At 36.3% G+C, this 21,568-nt stretch overlaps 1 protein-coding gene across 1 annotated transcript in view; it reads right to left on the reverse strand.

The window, feature by feature from the left end:
- Positions 1-21,568, reverse strand: part of GPR137C (G protein-coupled receptor 137C) — a 77,327-nt gene that overhangs the window by 21,403 nt on the left and 34,356 nt on the right. The window contains exons 2-3 of the mRNA XM_077122630.1: positions 4,033-4,076; positions 2,292-2,520 (exon numbers count right to left, since the gene is read on the reverse strand). Coding sequence (XP_076978745.1) covers positions 2,292-2,520; positions 4,033-4,076 — 273 coding nt within the window. The remainder of the gene's footprint in view (positions 1-2,291; positions 2,521-4,032; positions 4,077-21,568) is intronic.

Consider the following 21,568-nt stretch of genomic DNA (forward strand, 5'->3'; position numbering starts at 1 on the left):
TGAAAATGTACAACAGATAGTTTGGGCTACAGAACTAGATATAAATAAATATTTCTAGGTCATAATTTCTTGTCCCCCAAGTACGAGGCAGCAAGGGAGGTATAAATAATAAGTAGATATGTCTTCTAAGAGCTCAGAGAGAAACATTGTGTACACACAAATGCTACACAGTAAAACTGTTAGTACCCCAAGAGAGGACTAGGTAACATTTTAAGAGAACTCAGTTGCAGAACTATTTCCAGATTTTGGCTTGGAGATGGGTGAAAAGGGAGAAAATAAAGTAAAAAAAATGGGGAAATAGTTGAGTTAGGTCTTTAAAATTGAGTAATATATGGACAAATAGGTATAGAGCTCTGGGAAGGTAAAAGGCATTCCAGAAATCTGAAATAGCCTAGGGACATAGAGGCAGGAGGAGCATACTGTGCTGACAATTGGAAATAAGCAAAATTTAGTTTAGACAAATTATGGAGTAACACATTAGCAAAGAGTATGTGAAGGAAGGAAGAACAAAAAGGAAAAAGGAGAACCAAAGTTTGAGACTTAGGGAAATACTCTTAGGGATAGCAAGAAACAAGATCAGTTTGAAGGTAGAAGAGGTAGATGCTCAATAGACATTTGTTGATTGAATAAAAGAAACAGCCACTAATATATATATACCTTACAGAATTAAAAAAAAAGAGTCTAATTATTAGGAAGACTAAAAGCTACATAACAGTGTAACACAAATAACATATTATCTCATATTATATTTTACTTATCTTTATAGGAATGTATGTGAACATGTCTCTCTGTAGTGTTCCTAGAGAATTCTGAATCCATGTAGCTTTTAAATGTAAGCCTTTTAAAATAACAATAATAATAAGCAAATATTTTTCATATGATAGTTGGGGGAAGCTATTTGAAATAATTCTGGATAACTTATCAGATGAACTTTTCTTCTTAGATTGCCAACTTTACTATATTCAGAGAATTATCTATTTCAAAGCAAGTAAAACCAAACCTGCAAAGGTACTAAGTATCCAGAGAAGTGTTTTAACTTCAGTCACATCTATTTATGCTGTAAGACAGACAAGCAAAAGTATAAATTCTGTGGGTGAGTTGTTACACTTAGTAAAGATGCTCTCGCTACCAACTAAAAATTATGGGCCATAGCAGTGACTTTATTATTTTTTAACAATCCAGTATTTAAGTCAGATAGCTAAAATATTTAAATTTTAGGAATTAACTCTTTAGAAGAGAAGTTCAATAAAATAGTTTTCCAGGTAAGATGAATAGTTTTGAAAGTCTGATTCTTTATATAGTAATCTCTCTTCATATATATATATATGTAAAATCTATCTATAGACAGATCTATAGATAGATATTGCTGCATTCTACTGAATTTAGTTAAAAAGTAAAATTAAGTCCTCTACCTAAATTTAAGTACAAGTGATTACCATATGTTTGATTATAGTAGCTTACTTTACTAGGACTATTTTAAGGATAAGGACAATATAGAAATTTAAAAATGTTCTGGAGATCTGTTCTGTTTAAGATACTATTTTGCTTATTTTCAGGCAATAGGCAGTGATGCCAAGTTAAAGCAAGCTCTCCTTGGCAAGTGATTGTGAAAATGTGTGTATGTATACACCAGCATCCCAGTATCTGCATATCTACATCCCACACCCTATTATTACACATACACTGTAATAGCAAATTCATTACTCAGCCACACTGTCAGTCAACAACAGTAGAAACTTCTGTGGGTCATTGTTAATAGGTTGGTATCTGGCTTCTGTTTGCTGATCCAAAGTACAAGGAAAAGCAGAGCAAGGCATTTATGAACTTAGCTATATGACTAGCCATTTCAAGTATCATAGAGATGTCATAATACAGAGTGGTCATATTTTCTAAAACTGTGTACAAATGAACTCTGCTTTACCAATATGACATCTTAACATTGTTAACCCACTGTGTCCAGTAAATTTGTTTAATGGCAAAACAGTCACCATTACTGGGACAAAAGTCTTAAGCTGTTAGTGCAGCTTTACAAATTAGACTATTTTTGAGTCATTCATACAAATTCTGATTTATTTCATTTAATTAGCCTCCAATGTGGAGGATATAAGCATATACAGAAGACACAAGAAAATACAATTTGCCTAGAAGAATTTTTCTTTTAAAAACATTGTTTAATAAGAGCCAAGTTTCAAAAACTTAATTTTAATTGAAAGTAACATAAACGTTCAATTAAAATATGGTTCATTGGATTTGAAGTTAGATTCAAGTACAAATTTAGGAAAAATACTTACCTTTGATTCGAGGTAGACATTTGCTGATGACATTTTTGTAATTTTGCATATGTAACTAACTAAAGAGATGGCACAAAGAATAAACAGGCTATCATTAATTAGTGCTCGAACAAACACAGTCCATTTCAACTGATTTTCTGGGACATCTCCATGGACTAGCATTGCACAAGTCAAGTTCACCACTAAAAAGAGAAGGCTTGCCAATATAAAGCCTAAATGCAGTAGAATTCTGAAAGGGAAAAAATACAAATTTATTAGATGTTTATAAAACTAATGAGAAACTAAATTTAATTTTAAATTAGTGTGCTATTTTAGACACAATAATCCCTTCAGTCTAAAATGGTTATGTTTTCATTTAATGCAAGTTTCGAAATCATTCAGAGTTACTTGGGCTATTTTTACAGTTAGGAAATTAGTATCCAAACCATTTTAAATGGCATTAGATTATTAAGTATTAATTTAAAAAATAATCTCATGTGGGCTTGAATTCAGTTGCCTTTGCCAGGAGGAATAATATAGGGCTATTTTAACATATTTCACATAACTCTGAATCTTTTAGTTTTATAACTATTATAAGCATATTTTCATTGACCTTTCCATTCCAAGCATTACCAGGCTTCTATAATTTGTCTAGAAAAGTAATTTACTGTATCTACATTTAAACTGATCATATAATATTAATTTTAATAGGTAAGAGAAAATGTGTTGAAACAGTGTTCAATCTTAAGATTATCTATAGCAAACATTGCTTTCAACTTGACTAAAGAAGAACATAGAAACAGTGTATGTAGAGTTTCAGGTACTCATCAGTACCTCATATTGTTATAAATTTGCATTTTACTATGCATACAGCACAACTATGAAAATGAAATGCTTAACTGCTTCCCCTGAGGAAAATTAGACCACCTTATAAAAATTCTTCAGGTACGATGTGGCTATGTGTATCAAATAGGGGTAATAGCTATCTGTATGACGGTAGTCCCGGTTCAACTTTTTCGTACCAAATTAAATACATACAATTCAGAAATTTATTTATCATTGGAATATCTTCTATTTGGGTCAATTTCAATACTGTGAATCATAAAGAATTGTCTGCCTTTGGAAATAGTTTACATAGATAAATTGAAGGTAATATATAAAGTAAACTGTCACAAACTTGTGTACATACAAAGTAGAAAGACTTTAGTTTGAAAAGTTTAGATCTTAACATTCTCTAAGATTAAATAATCAAAACAATAATTACAAATTTTGAAATCCAAAAACGATCTTGAAATTATCTGCAAATCCAAACTATTAGAGTAGTTTAGGAAACCTAAGTCTAGAGAGCCTAAGTTAGTGGGAAACTTATGTCTGATACCTAGGTTTCTTTACTCCCCAGCTCAGCACTCTTATTTTGAGGTTAATCAGCACTGAAACATTACTTATTTCATGGAACTACCATATACATTCTCACACCAAATAGCCTAATCTAATTTTAGCATTTGGGGATCCTATGAAGCTATATCTGAAGTAGGGGAGAAGCAGAGCACCAAAAAATAAAAAATTAAAAAAAAATTTATAGAAGTATTAGGCAGCAGAATAGCTGAAGGGGAGAACTATGGGCTAGCTACTCAATGCCTTTCTTTGAACCAATCTAACTATTTGAGTTTTTATAAAACAGTTATGTACTCTCAACTACCACTCCCCTCTACCTCGAGAAGACTATTGTGAAAAACATTTGTCTTCCTACTTGTGAACTTACTTGTGTTTGTCAAGTTCATTGGCACATCTGACTTTACATATAACCTATAAAGAGAGTATAAAAGAAAGTTTTGAAAACATGTACAATATAGTATTCTTAAATTTATTTTGACTTTGTGTTTCAAAGTAGACATCATACAACCACAAATAATAATAGATAGCAAGAAAAGTTCAGTTTAACAGTTGAAGTTCCATAAAGCAAAAACAGGCAGGTTTCCAAAGGTTAGAACAATAAATTAACTTTCTTTGTTATAGTCTTTAACTTATATTTCTTAAACTTTAAACAGTATTAATTCAATTTAAACACTTATTGAACTTTTGCTATGAGCAGACATTGTGCTGGGTGGTTTGCCTTATATTCTAAACTTCATTAAATTAATCATGTTTTGTCTTAAAATGGGACTACTTAAATATGAATGAGGCTGAATGAATGTTCCTAGAGATTATTTTCCCCTTTGATGAGATGAAGTAGTAAAAGAAAATAGAGGACCAAAAACTGACCATAAAGATAAAGAGAATTTAGTACACATCCTTCCTTCACAAAGCCTTGCATAAGCCAGGGGCTCAAAAGCTTGCTGAAAAGTTTGGCAGGTAGGTAAGTAGGAACTGAAATAAACATGATATACAGTGCAGAAGTTTTCAAGTGCTACTGGTGAATTTGGACTTTATTCTTTAGACAATGAGAAGATATTGAAGGTTTTTATGCTGGCATGCCACAAAATGGAATTGCATTCATCTGGCATCATTGTATGGGCTACTTGTAGAGTAGCTACACACTAGAAGCAGGACAACTGGTTGCCAGACTACTGAAATAGGGTATGAAACTTTGGGGATCTGGTAAAAAAAAAAAGAGGCTAACACAAAACATGAAAAAATAATGTAAGTAGTTAGTAGCTTATTAGTATTGTTCCAAAATTTACTTGCAATTACTATAAGCCATACACCCTGAAAGATGCCACGGATTTGTAAACATGACTACCGCACCGCTTCTGCTCTGAGAAGCTCAGTGTCTGGGAGATGTAGGCAGACCATTTATTTTGACACATTGTGCTATAGATACCCAAGCTGCTATCACAAATTCTAGGAAGGAAGCTAGACCAGTTCAGTCCAGACAGAACGGGGAAGAGTATGTGCCAAAAAGGAGGATTTTTCAAAGGAGGCTGTTCTAGTTTGCTAGCTGCCGGAATGCAACACACCAGAGACAGATTGGCTTTTAATAAAAGGGGATTTATTTTGTTGGTTCTTCAGAGGAAAGGCAGCTGACTTTCCACTGAGGTTCTTTCTTACGTGGAAGGCACAGGATGGTCTCTGCTGGTCTTCTCTCCAGGCCCCTGGGTTCCAACAACTTTCCCTGGGGTGACTTCTTTCTGCATCTCCAAAGGCCTGAGCTGAGTTACGAGTGCTGAGATGAGGAATGCTGAGCTGCTTAGCTGTGCTACATTGCGTTCTCTCATTTAAGCACCAGCCAATTAAGTCAAATGTCACTCATGCAGCAGACACGCCTCCTAGCCGACTGCAGATGTAATTAGCAACAGATGAGGTTCATGTACCGTTGGCTTGTGTCCGCAGCAACAGAACTAGGTATGCTCACCTGGCCAAATTGACAACTGAATCTAACTAACACAGAGGCCATATTTGATTCAAGCCATGGAGGGAAAATGGGAGCTAGCTGGGTGGATGCTCAGGCAGATAGAGGCACATGTCAAATCTACCGTAACTTGGTTAACAGTACCATTATCTACCAGACGCTGGATGTGGTGGAGGAGGCTAAGATAGGTTATCCCGTTAGTCCCTAAATTCTACCACATATCATTTTCAGTTGCCTCCTTTTCTCTTTCTCCACTACGGCTGTGGATCACTACAACCATTTTCTTTTCTTTTAGTTAGAGAAGTTGTACATTTATAGAACAATTATGCTAAAATACAGGATTATCATACACTGCTCCATCACCAATACCTTGCATTGGTGTGGACCATGTGTTACAACTGATGACACCACATTGTTATAACTGTACCATTAATTAAAGTCCATGGTTGAACTTAGGTTTCCATGTTTCTGTAGTGTAGTTCACTGGATTTTTAAAACTTTTATTGTTTTACCATCTATACAACACAACATTTCCCCCTTTAATCTTATTTAGAGACAAAGTTCAGTCCTGTTATCGCATTCCCAATTTGAATGAGTCTCTCTGCCTCCATTCTTCACTCTTTCTAAATCTTTAAAAGGTAATTTTTTTTTCTTTTAGCTTTCATGTTGACTTACAGAAAAGATGCAAGATAATAACATGAATTCCCAATGTTAACCAATTACCACTTTTGCTTTATTCTTGTCTTTCTATATATGAATTTTTCATTAAAAACCTTTTTATTTTTAAATACTTTCAAACATACATGACAGTTACATAAATAATCACACACAGTGAACTCTAATATACTCCTACCCCCTCACCCCCTGGGTACTCAGATCCACTAATTTTAACATTTTGCCACATTTGCCATATCATTCTATCTGTCTGCATGCCTATCAATCCACTTTCTGAACACTTGAGCACAGGTTGTATACATCATGAACACTTAATACTTGAACACATAATATTGCCATGAACATCTCCAAAGAACATTTATTTACTGAGAAGATTTATCAAATGCACTATCAAGTTCAAGAAATTTAACAGTGATATAAAGCTTAGTCTATAGTCCAACTTTTTTTTTATATGTCCCAATAATATCTCTTTGAGCCTTTTCTCTTCTTCCCTTCCAAGATCCCACCCAGGATCATTTATTGGATCTATTGTCATTGCCTCTTTAGTTGCTCTTTCTTCTAATATTTCTTGATTGTGGGAACATACATCAACAAAAATTTTCCCATCTCACCCACTCTCAAGCATATGATTCAATGGGATTAATCACATTCACAATATTGTGGTACCCTCACCACTTTCCATCAATAAAACTTTCACATCTTTGCAAACAGAAACCCTACACCTTATGCATTAATTCTCCATTCTCCCTGTCCCCCACCCCTGGCAACATGTTTTCTAATTTCTGTGACTGTGCATAGTCTCCATTATTTTCTTTGTAGTTACTGTGGACCTAAATTAATTTAATAACCTAAATCTATAACAATCTCATTTAAATTTGATACCATCTTAACTTCAATAGTATATACAGGATGAGTCATGGTGGCTCAGCAGGCAGAGTTCTTGCCAGCCATGCTGGAGACCTGGGTTCAATTCCCAGTGCCTGCCCATGCAAAAAAAAACAAAAAAAAGTATATACAAACTATGTTCCTATACCCTCTGACCCCTCACCTTAATGTAGTTTCTTGTCACAAATTACATGTTTATACATTATGAGTCTAAAACCACGGATTTATTATTACATTTCATATATTTGTCTTTTAGATCCTATATGAGTAAAAAGTGGAGTTACAAATAAAAAATACAATAGATCTGGCATTTATGTTCATCCATATCATTACCCTCTCTAGAGATCTTTATTTCTTCATGTGGCTTTGATCTGATGTCTCTTGTCCTTTCAACTTGCAGAAGTCATCTTTAGCATCTCTTTTAGGGCTAGTATGGTGGTGATGAACTCCTTCAGCTTTTGTTTACTGGGAAGTGTCTCCATCACTCCATCATTAAAAAAAAATAGTTTTATTCACATACCACACAATTCATCCAAAGTGTAAACCCAGTGGCTCTGAGTATAATCACAAAGTTGTGCCTTCATCACCACAATCAATTTGAGAACATTTTCATTGCTCCAAAAAGAAAAATCCTATACCCCTGTCTAATACAGAATATTGTAGGATTAAAACTTAGCATTGGTATGGTACTTTTATTATAACTGATGAAAGGGTATTACAATATTACTTTTAACTACAGTCTAACATTTGCATTAGTTGTATTTTTTTCCAATATCATCCTATTACTAACAATTGTAATAGGGATGTACATTTGCTCTAGTTCATGAAAGAACATTCTTGTACTTACGCTATTAACCTGTCAGCATCCTGACAATTTATACTCTAACTTTCTTTCTTGTGATATATACAACCCTAAACTTACCCTTTCAGCCACAGTCACCCCCATAATTCAGCGCTGTCAATTACACTTACAATAATGTGTTACCATCATCTCTATTCATTTTTAAACATTGACAATCAACCTTTATTAAAAATTCTGCACAAATTAAGCATCAGCAATCTTTCTTTAACCTTACTTTATCTTCTGGTAACCTACATACTAGATTTTAACTCCATGAGTTTGTTCACTATAACTAATTCATATTAGTGAGATCATACAATTGTCCTTTTGTATCTGGCTTATTTCACTCAACATAATATCCTCCAGGTTTATCCATGTTGTTGCATACATCAGGACTTCATTCCTTCTTACAGCTGAATAATATTCCATTGTATACATATACCATGTTTTGTTTATCCATTCATCAGTTAATGGACATTTAGGTTGTTTCCATCTTTTGGCTATTATGAACAACATCGCTATGAACATCGGTGTGCAAATGTCTGAGTCCCTGTTCTCAGTTCCTCTGAGTATATATCTAATAGCGGGATTGCCGGAACATATGGCAATTCTATATTTAGCTTCCTGAGGACCAGCAAATTATCTTCCACAGTGGCTGCACCTTTCTATATTCCCACCAGCAGTGAATGAGTATTCCTATTTAGCCACATCCTCTCTAACACTTGTATTTTCTGTTTATTAATAGTGGCCATTCTAGTAGGTGTGAAATGATATTGTGGTTTTGACTTGAATTTCCCTAACAAATGTCTTTTCATGTGCTTTTTAGCCATTTTTATTTCTTTTTTTGGAAAAGCATCTATTCAAGTCTTTTGTCCATTTTTTTTTCTATAGAATTTCCTTCAAACTCTTTCTTTTGTGAAAAATAACCACAAATTTTTTCAAAAATTTCAAAGCACGTCACAACAATTAGTTGTAGAACAGATTTCAGAGTTTGGTATGGGTTACAGTTCCACAATTTTAGGTTTTTATATCTAGCTGCTCTAAGATACTGGAGACTAAAAGAAATATCAATTTAATGATTCAGCAATCATACTCATTTGTTAAATTCTACCTTCTCTGTATAACCCCACCATCACCTTTGATCTTTCTAACCCACTCTTTAGGGGTATTTGGGCTATAGTCTTTCTATCTTTTTCACATTGGAAGGGGCTGTAAGATAATATGGGATGGGGGATGGAACTGGTTGATGTTCTGGAGGGGCTGGCCACCCTCTGCATTTCAGGACTTATCTGGTCCAGGGATCCATCTGGAGTTTGTAAGTTTCTGGAAAGTTACCCTAGTGCACAAAACCTTTGTAGAACCATATATAACGCCTTAGGTGATCTTTAGAACTGGCAGGAGTGGCTTTGGTTGGGGTTTGGCAAGCTATGATAGGTAGCAATGTCTAACTGTAGCTTGCATTTAAGAGTGACCTGCAGAATAGCCTCTCAACTCTATTTGAACTCTCTCAGCCACTGATACTTTATATGTTACACTTCTTTTCCCTCTTTTGGTCAGGATGGCATTGCTGATTTCACTGATACCTTATTTGTTACATTTCTTTTCCCTCTTTTGGTCAGGATGGCATTGTTGATTGCACAGCTGATTTCACAGGGAGGGCCAGCTCATCCCTTCGAATCATCTCCCATGCTGCCAGGGAGACTTTCACCTCTGGATGTCATGTCCCATGTAGTGGGGAGGGCAGTGATTTCACTTACAGAGTTGGGCTTACAGAGAGAGTGGACAGATCTGAGGAACAAAAGAGGTCCTATGGAAGTAACTCTTAGGTATACCTATAGGTAGGCTAAACTTCTCAGCTATATACATTAAGCATCAAAGAGCAAGCCTCAAAATCAAGGATTTGGCCTATTGATTTGGGTGTCCCTAATGCTTGACACAGAATCTGGGGTTTCTCTGGTGGTAAAGTTTAAGAGTTCCATAAGTTTTCTCCCATCCCTCAAGGGACCTTGCCAATACATTTTGATTGTCTTCTTAATATACTCTGGGATGTATCCAGGCATTACATTAAACTATGTGGGATTAAAGGCCCTCATTCTTATTCTGGGCCCTATGTTTGGATTGTTTAAATGATCTGTCCCACAGGTTAAGTTAGAGTATGCGCTACAGAAAATTTAGGTTCTGGACAAAATAAATCTTTCTTGCTTTGGTCTCAAAGAGTAGATGAGGGTCTAAACCACAGACAATGTCTTCGTTATCCCTGTATTCTGAATTATCTTAATCCCGACCTGACCAGCTTCATTCTTATCTCTAAATACCAAGTTATACACACACAGCTTCTCAAAATCCAAAAATAACAATTACTGCTGTGTTCTAAATGAGACTGGTATAAGAGCTAGCAATCTAGGCTCCTATTTTCTTATAAGCATTTTCTAGATGAGACCATACACTATTTGCTCTTTTGTTTCTGGCTTATTGTGTCTCACCATATGTCCCACAGATTCATTCACAATGTTGCATGTCTCACAACTTCATTTCTTCTTGTAGCAGCACAATATTCAATCATATGTATACACCATCATTTCCCAATTTCCTTCTCAGTCAGTATTTTTGCCCATTTTTAAATTCAGTTATTTGTTTTTTAATTATTGAGATGTAGGACTTTATGTATTTGGATATCTAACCCTTATCAGATATATGGTTTCCAAGTATTTTCTCCCATTGAGTAAGCTACCTTTTCACATTATTGACAAAGTCTTACCAAACTCAAACATATTTAATTCTGAAGAGGACCCATTTATCTATTTTTTTTCTCTCATTGCATATGTTTAGGTTATAAAATCTAAGAAACCACCATGTACACAAGATCTTGAAGATGCTCCTCTACATTTTCTTCTAGGAGTTTTATGGACTTGGCTTTTATATTTAGGTACTGGATCCATTTTAAGTTAATTGTTGTACAAAATGTGAGCTATGGTTCCTCTTTCATTTTTTTTGCCAATACTTTTGGATATGGGTATCTAGTACTCCTAGCACCATTTGCTAAAGAGGCTCTTCTGTCCCAATTGAATTCTGTATATGTCTGTTAGGTCTGGTTCATTTATTATGTTATTCAAGTTCTCTGTTCTGATTGATCCTCTATCTAGATGTTCTATCTATAAATGACAGTGGTGTATTGAAGTCTCCAATTGCTGTAGAGACGCCAATTTCTTCCTTCAGATTTGCCAGTGTTTTTCTCATGTATTTTGAGTTACCCTGGTTAGGTATATAAATATTTATGACTGTTGTTTCTTCTTGGTGGATTACCCCTTTTCTTAATATATAATGTCCTTCTTTGTCTCTTTAACCAGTTTTTCATTTAAAGTCTGTTTTGTCTGATTTAATATAACTATCTCAGCTCATTTCTGGTTACTGTTTTTGTGAAGTATGTTTTCCCAACCTTTCAATTTCAACCAGTTTGTGTCCTGGGGTCTAAGGTGTACCTTTTGTAGATGGCATATACTGATTTTTAAAAAAAATCCATTCTGCCAATCTATTTCTTTTTTGTTTGTTTCTGTTTTCCCAAATGGGCAGCTCTTTATTGGCTTTTATATTCAAAATATAAAATAAGCGTTGAAAACCTCTCCTTCTTTCCAAATCCCTCTAATAAACATTTTTGTATGTTTTTGTTTCTATTTATTTATTTATTTACTTTTTTATTGTATAATATAACATACATACAAAGCAAAGAAAGAAAAAAGCAATACTTTTCAAAGCAGTCTTCAACAAGTAGTTACAGGACAGATCCCAGAGTTTGTCATGGGCTACCATACCATCACCAATCTTTGTCTTTTGATTGCGGAGTATGATGGTTGGGTTTATGTGTCAACTTGGCAAGGTAATCAGTTAGCCTGATTAAGTAAGCACTGGCCTACCAGTTACTGTGAGGATATTTCATGGACTTAAATCATCAGCAAGTTGATTGTATCTATGACTGATTACACCTACAATCAATTAAGGAGCATGTCTTCAGCAGTAAGAGACATTTAATTCAATCAGTTGAAGGCTTTAAGAGAAGTCAGAAGAGAGAATCTCTCTCTCCACATCAGTCAGCCAGCCTCTCCTGGAGAATTCACCAAAGAATTCATCAGAATTGCCAGCTTGCAGTCCCTGTGGAATTTGGACTTGTGCAACCCCACAGTTGTGCGAGACACTTTAATAAAATCTCATATTTACAGATATCTCCTGTTGGTTCTGTTTCCCTAGAGACCCCTAAATCAGGGAGTTTAATGGATTAACAGTCAATGTTGTTACTGTAAAGGCAGTGCTTACTGCAAGCATTTTATCCTTTGGCTTTTTTATGCCATATCTTATTTTTGTTGTTTTTATCTTTTCAGTTACCCTTACTGATAACCTTCATTTCTATACTCCTCTCCAAGCCACTCTCTCCCATCTTTTCCTTTCAGCCTGTAGAACTCCCTTGAATCATTCTTGTAGGACTCGTCTTTTGTTGAAGAACTCTGTTCCTGTTTTTCTGAGAATATTTTCAACTCTCCATCATTTTTGAAGGTAAGTGTTGCTGGATAAAGAATCTTGACTGGCAGTTTTCCTCTTTCAGTGACTTAAATATATCACATTACTGCTTTATAGCCTTCATAATTTCTGATGAGAAATTAGAACTTACTCTTACTGAGCATCCCTTGTTATGTGATGAATTGCTTTTCTCTTGCTGCTTTCAGAATAGTCTCTTTGTCTATGGCATTTGACATTCACATTAGTATGTGTCTTGGAGTAGGTTCTATTAGGAACTATTCTGTTTGGAGTCCATTGTGCTTCTCAGATACCAACATTTATGCCATTCATAAGAGTTGGGAAATTTTCAGATATTATTTCCTCAAATAGTCTTCCTTCCCTCTTTCCCTTTTCTTCTCACTCTGGACACCCCAGATGTATGTATTTGTGCATCTCACATTGACATTCAATTCCCTGAGATCCTGCTCATTTTTTCCTATTCTTTTCTCCATTTGTTTTTTTGTTTGTACGATTTTAGATACCTTGTTCACAGATACTTTCTTCTGCCTGTTTAAATATGCTCATGTATGCCTCCAGTGTATTTTAAATCTCTTCTATTATGCCTTTAATTTCTATAAATTCTGTTATTTTTTTCAGCTTTCAAACTCTTTATGCTTACCCAGTGTCTACTTAATATCCTTTATCTCTTTTGTCATATTTTCCTTCACCTCCCTGAATTGATTTAAAAGATTTGTTTGAATGTCATTGATTAGTTGTTTCAAATCAGCGTCTCATCAGAAGATTTAATTTGTTCTGACTAGGCCATATCTTTTTGTTTCCTAAAATGGCTTGTAATTTTTTGCTCATATCTAGGAATCTGATTTTCTTGGTAAATTCACTCTGGAGGTCAGTTTTTTCTCTTGCGTAGGGCTTTCTTGTTGTTTGGCTTTGTGCTAATGCTCTTCTTTGGCATTTGGCTCAAGTTTATCTAGACCTTTAGAATAGCTCAATTTAAATGATCAGATTTTTTTCAGCTCTATTTCATCTGATTTTTGCCCTGGGATAAACAGTACAATTTTTGAGATTGCACTGTTTGTGCAATTGTTTCATGCTCAGGAGAAAGCTTTCTTTTCTTTATTCCTCTATTCCTCCTCTGCTAGTTTTTTTTTTCTTCTTCTTCTCTACATTTTTAACACTCATATTACTTCTAGCTCCTTTTACCTGGAGGGCTAATTCTGGGATGAAGTTCCCTACTCCCCCACCGGACAGGACTTTCTAAGTCCATTCTTCCTGGGCACATGAAGGGGGTGTACATTGGTTCCGAATGGGGAGGAGACCTGGAAGGACACTGATCTTGTCTATGACAGCTCCCTGAATCTGTGCTTTCTATACCTCAGCAGATGGTGCTCCTCAGCGAACTGTTCCCTGCACTCTTAAGGTGACACTGTACCTCTGAATTCTCAACCAATCCCACCTGGGTCGGGGGCATGGTTGAGACAGAGGTTTTCAGCCCCTTTGACTATTGTGGGTTGAAATTTTTGCTCAGATCCCAGATCCTGTGATCTGAATTGTCTAATCAAAAGCCACAAACTGCACTAGACCATAACCCCTTCCATTTTCTTGGGCAAAAGCTGCCCTTTAGCAAACTGTTTCCCACTACCCTGAGAAGTTACTGTGTCTCAAAATTATCCGTTTCCTCCCATGCCAGGAACAGGGTTGAAATAGACTATTGGCTGCTTCCGTCCTGGGTGGGTTGAAACTTTAGCTGTCCTTGGAGCTGGAATTTAGCTATCTGAATTCACTAATCAAAAACTACTATTGGCAGCTGGCCATGGATCCTCCTTCCTCCATTCTTGGGAAAGGACTTCTATCTACATCCTGGGAGCAGCTTCTGAGGTGGCCTACCACACCAGTGGGGGAATGGGCACCAGCCTCCGCAGTGTGGAGAGATCTATTCACAGATCTTCACATTTTATCAGTCACTTATTTCTGCTCTTCTCTGGATGGTATACAGTGTTCTTTTGGTCTCTGCATCCCCAAAATAGTTCTTTCAGACAGTTCCTGGAGTCTTGGAGGATAAACTGAATCCTAGAGCTCCCTCTCAACCACCTTGCCTGGAAACCCCATCTCTCCATCACTTTTTAAAGACAGTTTTGCCAGATATAGAATTTTTGGTTCAGAGCTTTTTGCTTTCAGCACTTTAAATGTGGCATCCCACTGTTTTTTTTTTTTTTTTTTTTTTTTTGCCTCCATGGTTTCTAATGAGAAATTGGTACTTACTCAGGCTCCCTTGTATGTGCCATGTTGCTTCTCTCTTGTGACTTTCAGAATCATCTCTTTATCTTTGGCATTCAACAATTTGATTACAATATGCTGTCGTATGATCTATTTGGGTTTATCCTGTTTGGAATTTGTTGGGCATCTTGGATGTGTATATTCATTTCTTTTGAAATTTGGCAAGTTTTCAGCCACTATTTCTTTGAATATTCTTTCTGCCCATTTCTCTTCTCCTTCTAGGACTCCCACAATGCATATATTTTTCCATTTCATGGTGTTCCACAGCTTCCTCAGGCTCTGTTCACTTTTCTTCATTCTTTCTTCCTTCTGCTCCTCAGACTAGATTATTTCAATTGTCTTATCTTCAAGTTCACTGATTCTTTCTTCTGCCAGCTCCATCTGCTGTTGAACCCCTTTAAAGAATTTTTAATTTGTTGATGTGCTTTTCAGCTATGTTTGATTCCTTTTTGTAATTTCCATTTCTCTACTGATATTCTGTGTTCATGTACCATTTTCCTGATTTCCTTTAGTTTTTTTAATCCAATTTTTCCTTTAGCTCTCTTTCAGCATTTTTAAAGACCATTAAAAAAAAAACCCTTTCTCTGTTAATGTCCAAGTCTTTTCCTCCTCATTGATCATTTCTAATGCTTTAATCTTCTTTGCCTGAACCACTGCTTCCCGTTTTCTTTTTCTTTCTTTCTTTTTTATGTTTTGTACTTTTGTTGAAACCTGAGTGTTTTTAATATTTTAATTCATTCTGATTGGAATTTAAACTCTGAGGCACTGGTTCCTTAAGCTTGTATCTATCTAGCTAGTATCATGACAGGGCTCTTCTTGAATGCTCTGAGTTAATGGAAAAAAAGGAAAAAAAGGAAAACAACCCTTTTAGTCCTTGCAGATTGACCAGTGGTAGTGCTCTCCTTCAGTACTTATCCATACAATAAGCCCGGAGCATAGCTCCAGACCAAATCATAGGGGTCTCCCTGATACTTTCTGTACATGCAGGTGTGGTCCTGAGGACTCCCATTTATACAGTTCAAAATGCTCTGTCTTCCCTAGGAAACAGTTTCCTTATGTTCCCAAACACTGCACTGTGTGTCCTTCAACCAGCAATCCCTTGCCCAAGGCAGCAGGACAGCTGCCTTCTATAGGAGAGCTCTGTGAACTGTCTTCCCTACACAGGGCACATTTTGGGACAGCCAGTCCCTCAGACCACCACCAGATTAGGCCAGACATACATGGTCCTGGTATGTACATACTTTGCTCCTTCCAGAACTGGGAATAGGGATCCATATTGGAAGTATGTGCCAGTTCTGCTGAGCTGGTGAGGGGTGGGGGAGGGCCAATAAGGGCACAGGAGATCCTACCACTTCTAAGTAGCCTTTTTCTTGATTCAGCACACCCTGTTACTGCAGCTCCTTAACAGTTTCCTGGAGGTTTGAGAAAGATGTTTCTGCCAGTTCTTGCTTGTTACTCAAAGCTTCTGTGGGGGGAAAAAGCCCTAAAGCATCTCACGCCACCATCTTGATTGAGTATATAAGTATATAGGATTTAAAACAATTATTTGAGAGGAAGTTGAAGACGTTATGCCCCTACCTCCAAATACTTCAGTGTATACCTTCTTTAAACAGGAAATTCTCTTATCTAACCAGTATAGTTACCAAAATCAGAAAACTGGATTTTGATAAAATACTGTTATCTACTCTGAAGATATTATTCTGATTTTGCCAATTGCCTCAATAATGTATTTCATGGCAGCAAAAAAAAAAAAAAGGGAAAAAGAGAGTAGGATTTATTTATTGCATAAGGGGGCATGTATATTTAATCTCTTTTAATCTTCATTGTTTTTCTCCTTTGACTTGCACGATATTGACATTTGAATAGTACAGACTAGTGATTTTTTTTTTCTTTTGCATGGGCAGGCACCAGGAATCGAACGTGGATCTCCGGCCTGGCAGGCAAGAACTCTGCCACTGAGCCACCGTGGCCCACCCCAGATGAGTAATTTTATATAGCTTAGTCTGCTGAATGCTCCTTAACTGATGCTTCCCCATCATTAAATTCAGGTTATGCATTTTAGTAGGAATACCACAGGAGTAACACTGCTATGTTCTCAGAGCACATCAGAAAGCTGACCAAGTTCATGTGCCTTGTTACTGTGATGCTGACTTCAATCACTTGGTGAAGGTGGTGTCCACCAGATTTCTCCACTGCTCAAGTCCCACTTTCCCACTGTAACTAATCATTATTATGTGGACAGATACTTAAAGACAACGTAAATATCTCTTATTCCTCAAACTTTTATCAACTGGTTTTAACATTTACTGATGATTCTTACCTGAATAAGTTATTATGATGGAGAAACTGCTTTTCAAAAAGCAAAATCATACTATTCCAGGAAAATGTCCATATTTCTCTGATATGTAAAAGGTCTTTTATCATCTGACCCCATCTTTCCATCCTTGTATCCCTTTATCTCCATTTTCAATCTTATGGTGTGATCATTCTGAATTATTTACAGGGATTGGACTGCACATCTCTGTGAGTTAATACATTTTTTTTAACTTTACCTTGAATATGCTCTCATAGTTATAAAATAAATTCTAACTCATCCTTCAAGACTGCTTTCAAGTGTCGTCCTTTTTGTTGTCACCTTAATCGCCTTAGGGAGGGAGAAACTACTTTTGTATCCTTGCAATACTTATCACAGTCTATAGCATTTATTTACACATTTATTTCCTTCTTACAAGAGATCATACCCTATAGCCTCAGTACTTAGTATAGTGTTTGGTACATAGTAGTTTTTCAGAAAGTGTATGAATAAATGACTAAAGCAGGAAGAAATTACTTTAGTATAATTGTGTGGTTGAAACAGGAGGAGCAAGCAACTGTCAAGTCATGAAGACCTTATTAAAGTGTCCAGAGTTAGGATTTAACCCCTATAATCTCTGTATGTGATTTTATGTTTGAGTGATACTTTAGGCAATGAATTAGAAAATAAGTTAGAAGCGAGGCAAAGAATCCTAGGTAAAAGAATGCAGAATTTGAGTGAATTCTGTCAAACACATTCTCATGTTTTGAATCTAAAGAACTGATAGAATAAGGGCCCAAATGACAAAAATTTAAAAGTCAGGAAGTGAAATAAATTCTTAGTTTTAAACTTTATTACAGGAGGTGAAGAACAGGTAATACAGGCAGAAACGCTGAAAAAGCAGGCAAGGTTCAGAACGTAAGAAGGAAATTATAGTCATGTAGAGAGATGACAAATAAAACTCAGAGTATAAGACATCTCAGGAAATAAATGTAGAGTGAGAAATTAACCCAATGATATGTTCACATTTAAGAGTCAGAATGAAAACGCGTAAGAGTGAAGAAAAGAGAGATGGGCAGGGGAGAGAGACATATGAATTTACTAGTTATAGATAACAGTGGAGTAGTATAGAATTACAAGGAAGAACATCGAAACCTTGTTAAATTCTGCAAGAAGTCAAGAAGGACTACCATGTAATTAGTAATTAGGAGAGGATAGTTTTCAGCAGAATGGTAGACAGAAGTGCAAGGAGTTGCTATGAAGTTAAGAAAACAGAGGCAGCTGAGTACAGAATACAAGAAAGATTTGAAAAGAAGAGAAACCTGAGCAAGTCTGTGTTGGGAGATAATTCTCCATGAATATCTTACATTTCTTCATGGCCTCGGTCTTCTGAACAAAGGCGCTTGCATAGGGAACGTCCTTGGAAGCAAGAGATACCATGTCCCTCATGGTAAGAGGGCAGATTTGTTTCCCGCCCAGTACAATAAAGATAGGACAGTAAAGATAAGGGCAGTCTTTCTCTCTCTGGAGGGGAACAGGGACAGGTCACCAGCAGTCCTACATAAGATTAGTGTTCTAATTTCAAGATTCCTCTATTGTAACACATTCTACTGTATGTCTATTTTGTCTAGTCCTCATTATTTTGTCTTATGGGGATGGGCTCAGGGAACAGATGCAAGACACTGACGTGACTGCTCCTTCATCATGAGTAGTATGGGTCTTTTTTCTCTGAACATGACATGTGTTTGTCAGTATACATATATAAAACTGTAGCAGGCTAACTTGTTAGTCTCAAGTAGGGTAAAATCTCAGGTATTTTAGTTTTTGACTTAGCAATCTGTTAATAGGATCAATATATAGAGAGTGACCTGAAAAGTGGGGAAGAGAGGCTTAATTCTTAAGGAGATGCAGGTTAGTCCTGAAAAGACATACACTAAGAGTCAAGAGGGAAGAAAAGACAGTTGAAGAAAAACCTGGAGGTCTGTCTAGAAAATTTAAAATAATCTACGAATTTACTTTCTTAAAATAAGAAATATAGATGTAGTGTGGATACAGACATTTTAATATGGAGAAGAAGGGTGATAGACTGGCAGAGGGATTCTATTTTTCTCTAGTAAAGTAAGGGGCAATGTCATCTCCTGGGAAGAACTGAGATCTAAGCTTTTAGAATTTGGAAGAGAGTTGGAACACATGAATAGTAGAGTTATAAAAGAATATATCGAGACGCTGAGAAGGTCCAGTTAACATTAGGCAGCTGACAGTAAATATAGTCAGCAAAGTTTCCTGATTTTAAAATGGAACCAATCTAATAGGAAATGACAGGAAAAGTTCAAATAACTAGGTTAAATTTTTCATGTAACAATTTAAAACTCTAAAATGTGGGAACTACTGTAGAGAAAGAAAAACAAGGCAAACCAAATTGGCACAACAAAAAGTCAAGGGATGAGGAATACTGTACTGATCATCATTTGTAAGTGCAGCATAAGCAGAATGGGATAATGGAGTGGAGGAAACAGAAGCGATAAAGTAAGTCAAAGATAAGATGAGGGGAAAAGCTCATAAAAGGATGAATTCAAGACATAAAGAAAAACAGGCAGAAGACACAGGTCAGAAAGAATGGCTCCTACTTTAGTCTTCAATGACTGCCAGAATAAAGTACTCAAATTGGGGTGGCTTGATTCACAATCAAATGAAGTTCCAGGTCAATACTAAACATACATATCTAATTTTGTCCCCACCTGGAAACTTCACAAAAACAATATTAAAGAGTTTTTCTTAAGAGGTCCAACCAGTAAGTTGGCTGAGAATGGGAAATTAAACAATAAAATGTTGCAATCTAGAAAGCAGATGGATGTGTGTGCTGAAGGGAGTTAACACAGTAAGGTTGAGTTACTATTTTAGAAGAGTCTGCTTCTGAGGTTGGTCCTTTGGCTAGCGCTGGAAACTTAGTGTTCAGGAGGATTACCACCAGCTCTGAAATCGTAAGGGTGATTCACTGTGCCTAAACTTTCTTATAAACAACATGGTTCATGCTGAACACCTGCTTTCCTTCTGGGAGTCTGGAATTTTAGTACATGTGAGACTGAGGGGGCGGACCAGCATACCCCCAAAACAATGGACATTAACCTTCTAACAAATTTTGGTGGTAGACAACATTTCACATATGTTGTCACAATTTATTGCTGGAGGAATTAAACACATCCTGTGTGACCCCAATGGAAGAGGACTCTTGAAAGTTGCTCCTGGTTTTCTCTGAATTTGCTCCACCTGTCTTTGTGCTTTGGTGATTTTACTCTTTCTCCTTCACTGTAACAAACAGTAACCATGAGTATAACAACTTCTAGGCCCTGTGAATCTTCCTAGCAAGTCATCAAGCTTGAGAGTGGTTGAGGGGATTCCTAACACAATGTGTGATTACCCAAGAAAGATGAATCCATCCAGGAGGGTTGAGAGCTGAACTGATAATACAATTTCAGAATCTTCAACAAGTACAGGAATTGGTAGTACCAGGTACCACTGGAACTGAGAGGTGGGTTTAGCTAAAACAAGGAGTAGATGAAAGCTTTCTGAGAGCAGTTAAATTTCTAAATCTCCTTCCCTAGTCCATGTCCTGGGTAAATACCCATTCTTCATCCTGATAGATATCTGGGTGTGTAGTCCCTGGAGAGCCTATAAAAAGCATCTGTCCTGGAGTATGCCAATTAGATATCACACACAGTTAATGGCTTGGCATCATAAGAAAACAGGAAGATTAATGAAGTATACCACATATGGAGATTCCTCTCTGCCCCAGCCTCCTCCCCCGCTTACTAGGATGCTGGAAACAAGAACTTTATTCTCTAAAATATTAGAATGTTTTCCCCCCGAAAAATGTGATGATCCCAAGAGAAAAGACCCAAATATACCATCAACATGAGTAATTAACAGATGGTCCAGTCAGATCCCCTTACAGTGAAACTCAAAGCACACATGCCCAAGCCACATGCTCAGAGCTTCCGCTCTTAATTATGAGCAGATAGCCAAGGATTACCAGATATCTCAAAAGTCTTTAATGAAAGATAGAGATCAAAACAAGAAAACAGAAAAAATTACACAGGAAAAATTAAATAAACAAAAATTATTATTGGTAGACTCAAAGATAAGTGAGATACCGCATTCATGAAAAAAAAAAATTAGGGAAGTAAAAAGACTTCATGGGAATTAAACATGCAAATAGGAGTGAAAAAAACTCAAGAGAAGGACTGGGAGTTAAGGAAGTCTCCCCAAAAATTGCATCAAAAAACCAGATGTAAAATAGAAGAGATAAGAAAAGGATCTGTCTAGGAGATGCAACATCCAAATGTCAAAAGTTCTGGGAAAACAGAATAGAATCAAAGGAGGAGAGAAAATCAAATAATTCAAGAACGTTTTCCCAAACTAAAGGATACAAATTACCAAATGGAAAGGACCTGTTGAATATTATGAATGAAATG

The sequence above is a fragment of the Tamandua tetradactyla genome, chromosome 12 (assembly GCF_023851605.1).
Source record: "Tamandua tetradactyla isolate mTamTet1 chromosome 12, mTamTet1.pri, whole genome shotgun sequence".
NCBI classification, from domain to species: Eukaryota; Metazoa; Chordata; class Mammalia; order Pilosa; family Myrmecophagidae; genus Tamandua; species Tamandua tetradactyla.